The sequence below is a fragment of the Buceros rhinoceros genome, unplaced genomic scaffold (genome assembly GCF_000710305.1).
Source record: "Buceros rhinoceros silvestris isolate BGI_N320 unplaced genomic scaffold, ASM71030v1 Scaffold48196, whole genome shotgun sequence".
Taxonomy (NCBI): domain Eukaryota; kingdom Metazoa; phylum Chordata; class Aves; order Bucerotiformes; family Bucerotidae; genus Buceros; species Buceros rhinoceros.
Window position 1 is genome coordinate 1 of NW_010420175.1, and position 6,056 is coordinate 6,056.

The 6,056-nt window shown below is 37.3% G+C and overlaps 1 protein-coding gene across 1 annotated transcript; it reads left to right on the forward strand.

Annotated features, from left to right (window-relative positions):
* Nucleotides 1–3,371: 3,371 nt before the first annotated feature.
* Nucleotides 3,372–6,050, forward strand: LOC104496110 (toll-like receptor 1; the record flags this gene model as incomplete). Its single annotated transcript, XM_010139187.1, has 2 exons — nucleotides 3,372–3,539; nucleotides 5,244–6,050. A coding segment is annotated over exon 2 (735 nt), but the record flags the coding sequence as incomplete, so codon positions are not given.
* Nucleotides 6,051–6,056: the final 6 nt, after the last annotated feature.

Here is a 6,056-nt window from a genome sequence, read left to right on the forward strand (position 1 = left end):
GCCGGACGCGGCCTGAGAGACGCCCGTGAGACGCTGCGAGAAGCCGGCGCGGGTGGAGCGGGGGCGCCCTGGCGGAGGAGGCAGGAGGGGTGAATTTGACAAGGATGATGTGCCAACGCTCAGGCGGAGGCATTTCAAGTATAAACGAGTCTAGTGACTGAGCTGGCGTCAAATTTTTTATCCTCTTATTATTTTTTTATGCAAGTATAATCCTGCCTCAAAAGCGAGCTGCAGCGACCACCTACCGAAGCGTGGGCTGGCGGAATTAAACAACTGAGATTTAGCTTTTCGGTGCCACTTTGCACCTTCATTATGTATCTGTGTTCACAGGAAATGCTGCTAAAAGAAACCGGGAGGGTTGTACGCACATTTCCAGTAAGTTAGAGTCAGCACTGGTGCCTGCGAGAAACTGTGGTTGAACAAGCGGATTGCAGGGTCTTTCCCAACGACCTGTCATTCTTGTCTCTAATTCCTCATAGCTTTTCTTCTTTTTGCTGCTTTATTTTAAGGCGAAGTATGCCCTTTTGCTTTTCAGTGGAGCTTGTGAAAGCGTAAGGGTGGTGCCTTAGGAATCATCATAGATGAAGCTCAGTGGTTGGAGATGGTTTTTCCCCATGACCGGTGGTAATTTTGACTGTAGTGGATCTTATACTGACAGTTTTGCAGTTTCTGTGCAAAGCCGTGCATGTTTTTGAAATGCAAGACAGTATTAATCACTACTATAATGTAAAGTTTTACTTCAGGATGAAATTAACACTGTTAAGTGTGTAAGCGTGTATGTCTGTCTGTTGGGATGGAAGGATGTGTTCGTTTCCTAAGTTCCTAAATTACTTTCTTGAATTTAGCGTTTGAATTTTCTAATTTTCTTTCTCGTTCACTTTTTAGTAATTGATTTCACTTGACTTCACTTGCTATGGAAATATTGCAAATGGTTTTGAAAAAAATAAGCACTAGAGACTGAACATTTCTACTCCTCTTGGATTTCACTGAAGTTTGTTATTATGCTGAGTGTCATCATCTTCCTAATGGCTTTCAAGAAAAGATACTTGCCTTTTAATAAATAGATAAAAGATGGATAGCAACAACTAGATTTGTCTGCTTTTAACAAAATGCACAAGTATGCATAACACTTGAGGGATATATAAATCTTCTTCCAGCAATGGCACTGGAAAATCTCAGTGGTAAATAGAGAGCTGTTAATAGTAACATTATTATTTTGCTGTTTAACATATGCTTTATCTATCTGTATAGTATGTAGGCAGAACTGGAGAACCAAACTATGCCAGTAGCCAGCTTATAGAGCTGTTTAATTGAAGAGACACTCTCAAATAAAACTCTTTAAATTACAGCAGTCCTTACGTGTTAACCAAACATTTTGTCTAGTTCTGTATTCATTAGAGCAGAAGGTAGGTTATATTCAAGCAGTTAAACTGTTATATTCCAAAAGGAATGAATGTTTGGTAGAAGCAAGGCCTTACCTTAGGATTTTATCTCATGCTAGGTAGGGTATATATATCTCATACTAGGAAGGGTAGCAACATCTTTCCCGCTAAGAGCAGACAATGGCGAGGTTTGTATGTAACAGCATTATAAGGTGTCATTTGGAAACCAGCTGTGAATACTCCTCTATTGACAGAAATGGAGGGAGAATCATAGGATCATAGAGTACCACCATGAGGCTCACCGGCATAACAGCAGAGAGCATGAATTGTCTGTATTACATCACTTACTACCTGTCCTATCTTTCCCTTCCTTTTTCAGATGACCTCTTTTCAACTGAAGCTGAGAAATTAAGTATGATGTACAGAATAAGATTTACAGTTAAAAAGTAATTTTAGAGGTTATTTCCTCTGCTTCCTGATCCATTGAAATGTTAAATCATGAATGTGTTATGGTATGCTAACCCAGAAAGGTAGATTGTAGTATGGCAGTTCTGAATTTAGATTTCAGCAAAGATGGAATTTCTGACCAGCATTATACAGAAACAAAGAGAGATGGGTTTATGTCTTTGCCAGGACAATAACCCAAGTGTTTGGGTATTCAGTATCGAAGTCAATGCTCTGTTTTAATTAAAAAAAAAAAAAAAAAAAGCTCACGTTTCCATGTCCACTCTTTAACCCAATCACAACATTGCTGGAGCAGGAGAGACAGATTATTTTTCCATTCCCATTAAATGGAAATTAAAATAAGTCAAAGAGTACTTCTATAAACCAGACTCACTAAGAATTTGACAACTAAATTGGTATAGCTAAATGGGAAAAAATAAGCAGAATAATGCATATAGACTTAGATCACCGTTAAGTTCAGAGGGAATGATGTTTGAGTTTCATTGTAACACTTGATCAAAAGAAGTATTTACTTTCATATTAATTTGACGAAGACAGAAAATTGGTAAAAATATTTTTTTCTCCACTTAATCTGTTGCAAAGCATGAAAGCACATAGTTCAATAATAATTAAATAGTAAGGAAATTACAGTAATGTGGTGTGTGGAAAATACATCTGAAGGAAACTAAATGCCATTTCATAAGCTGTCAGTAGATGGCACAAACATTTATATAAAATGTTTGGGCGTTCCTGAGTATTGCAGCACAGCAGGATAGAGTTAGAGGAAGTTCTTTCTGTTTTTTCCTGAGGACATTTTCTGCTTTTTCGAAGAGCAGGGATTTCTGGTGAGAAACTTTTTATTTTATTGATTTTATGTGGTTGATAGATGGCTAATACTGTTTTGTATTCTGCATCTTGTGTGAAAATGAGCCATGTGTTCCATAGCAAAAGTATTTTCCATTATTTAGTAGTGTATGATATACTTTCAAGTGTATGGGTAAGAAATGAGAGTGAAGTTGCTTAAGTTAAGTGAATTTATCCAAAGAAGCCAGCCAAATAGCAGTCTCTTTCTATTAGCACTACACCCATAGTTAAGGGGGTCACAGTGATTTATAGTTTTTCTGTAGTTCAGGAATGAGTCTAACTCAATGACATGTTTCATCCATGTGAAAGATGTATTTTTAACAGTTGAGTCTTGTATTATGCTGGTAACTTGCAAAGCACATGCCTTAATACTGAACCATCATAGCTCAGTGCATGCCATATGTTTCTTACATGAAAGTTTAGTTAGTTTATACTGAGTTTATATTGGAAAAACTCTTTAAAAACCTCAATTTTTATCTCTTCCCTATCTTTAAACTATAGTCTCGATTTGCTTATCCTGCTGGATTGCTTCTCTGCCTATATCTTGATCTTTTTTGTCAAGTTTGAAGACTTGAGGATACTTCTGAATTAAAAGGGATGTGACTATAATGGATAATTTCTCCAGTGTTAGCCCCCAAATTATGGGTCATGAATAATAACAGTTGCTAATTTTGCTGCTTCATAGGATATTGTAAAGAAGGTTTGAAGGTACACTTAAATTATTTGACTGAATGCTGGGATGCAGGAATGAGAGAGACAATTAAGCACATGTGGAAGAATCATATCTTTCTTTCATCTAGTCCCTAGATACTGCTAAATTCTGTCCTAAGAAAGAATAAGGATTTGAAGGTAGAAGGATTTGTTTTTTTTTTAAGGTCCATATTTTGTTTGATTATGTACACATTAGTAGTGTTGCCCAAACAAATGGAAGAACAGGACAGAGGATGCTGATTGTCTTTTGTTCCCTGCACATGCCCAAACACCTTTTGAAGGCTGTGTTGGTAAAACTGCATGTAATTTTTCCAAATGAAAATCTGGGGAAAAGGCTGGAAAAAAATTGCCATATTGCCCCACTATTTCTTGATGATTTTCAAGCCCAGTTTCAAGCATTCTTTAAAAAAGAGCTCAGTGGACTGTTTTCTGTTGTACTATGGAGATTTTTTAATATAGGTTGTGTTAGATCAGGGAGAGTGTACATTTTAGACCCAGTAACGTAATTCTAAGAAAGGTTGTTGAATAGTTAATGGTACAGAGGAAGTAGTCCTCGAGGTTGTAGCTTTAATCCACAAAGTAACAGCTATTACTGTCTCATTGTAGAGTCACTAGAAATATAAACTCACAATTTAGCCATTTAAATATCAAGGGAAAGTTGAAAGCTATTGCAGTCATGAATAAGGTTCAGAAAACAACTATGATTTAAAAGGAATGGGAGGAGGAGGGGAAGAGTGTTCTGAGGAAACAAAAAGATTTCAGAAATCTGGAAAACAACTTCAAATCAAGATTGACACATATTAAATTGTTAGCTAAGTTCTTATTAGTTCCTCTTTGAGAAAGACAGTCTAATGGATTCATGTCAATATCTGAAGGGAGACGTAAGGCAATATTCACAATGGGTGACTTGAACAAAGGGAGGCTGGCTACCCTGGACTCCTACATTCACAAAGGAGAAGTGTCTTTCATTAGGGAAAACCAAAGCAAAGCCATTGCTTATGAGTTTTCTCCAAATTGTGTTTAAATAAGCCTCTCTTTCACAACAGAGACAGTTGAGGTGAGTGACCTTAGATCAGGGCTAGATTTTGTGTACGGAGGTTCTACAACTGGTAGGTTTTGTGTAGCATGCAAACATTTTCAGGGTATGTTTGGTGTCCTCTGTGTACACCTAACAAATCAGACATGGGGACACCCCCACACTCAGTCTAAATTTAAGAGACGCTCAAGCCCGGACAGGAAGTGAACTCTTCTGTGGACTTTCCCATAGCATGAATAGAGAACATCCTACCCCCTGCCCTGATCTCCCCAGTTAAAATGAGAACTAATGACCGATCTCAGCTACCTAAAGACATTCAGGTTTTGATTCACTCTCCTGCACCACCACCGTGTTTCAGTACAGGTTTTATAGTCACGAGTCCATTTAAAAAAAAAGTCTCTGAGTCTAGTTCATATCCTTCAAAAGAGTATCTGAGGAGAGGATGACCATACAGACCTCAGGTATTGTACTTTCTATATTATACAGTTGTGGGAAGACTTCGTAATACATTGACTCACGACAGTAATTCTGTAAGTAAGCAGAGAGTTTTAGTCACCTATGAAATCAGGAATGTTTTGTAGGAAAGAGACTCTTTAAATATTAAATACAGCATATATACCAAACAGAGATTTCAGTGGTATTCTCTGAATAAAGAATGCCTCTCCTGAATGATAATGGATGCCTTCATTGCTTCTTGAGTCAAAGGGAGAGATGAGAAATTGGAACCTTAAAATATCAGTCTCGATGATGGCTCCTCCAGAGCCATTTCATGATATGATCTGTTTTGTATGTTTGTTTTGCTACAGGATTAGAACAAAGATGGACAAAGAAAAGTATTGAGCATCTCCAAGGAACAAGAAACCAGTATATCAGAAAAGATGAGATCTCCCAAAACCTTTTTTCTTCACAAATGTCTGTTTGCATTAACTTTTTGGAACCATGTCAGCCTGTCTGTGGAAAATGAACTCTTTAAATCTGATCCTAACAGTTTTATACAAGATGCTTCTGACAAAAAAATCAAGAGCCTGCCACTGCTGTACGCAAATAGCCATCAGTCCAAAGCTAATTTTGACTGGGTTGTGATAGAAAATACTACAGAAAACCTGTCGTTGTCTGAAATAACGAATGACAATGTAAAAGGATTAATAGCTCTATTATCTAATTTCAAACAAGGCTCCAGGTTACAAAATCTGACACTGACAAATGTGTCAGTGGACTGGGAGACTGTTATTGATGTTTTTCAGACCGTATGGCATACATCCATTGAATACTTCAGTATTAACAATGTCAAATTTTTGTCAGAAATCAAAAGCAAGCACTTAAACTATTCAGGTACCTCTATGAAAGCATTGTCAATGAGGAAAGTCCTTGTCACAGACCTGTACTTCACACAGAATGACCTATACAGAGTATTTGCAGACATGAATATTGAGGCCTTGACAATAGCTGAATCAGAGATGATACATATGCTGTGCCCTTCATCTGACAGTCCCTTTAGATACTTAAATTTTTTAGATAATGAATTAACAGATCTTCTTTTTCAAAACTGCGACAGATTAATTCATCTGGAGACATTAATCTTGCAGAGGAATGCATTTGAGAGCCTGCCCAAGGTAAGC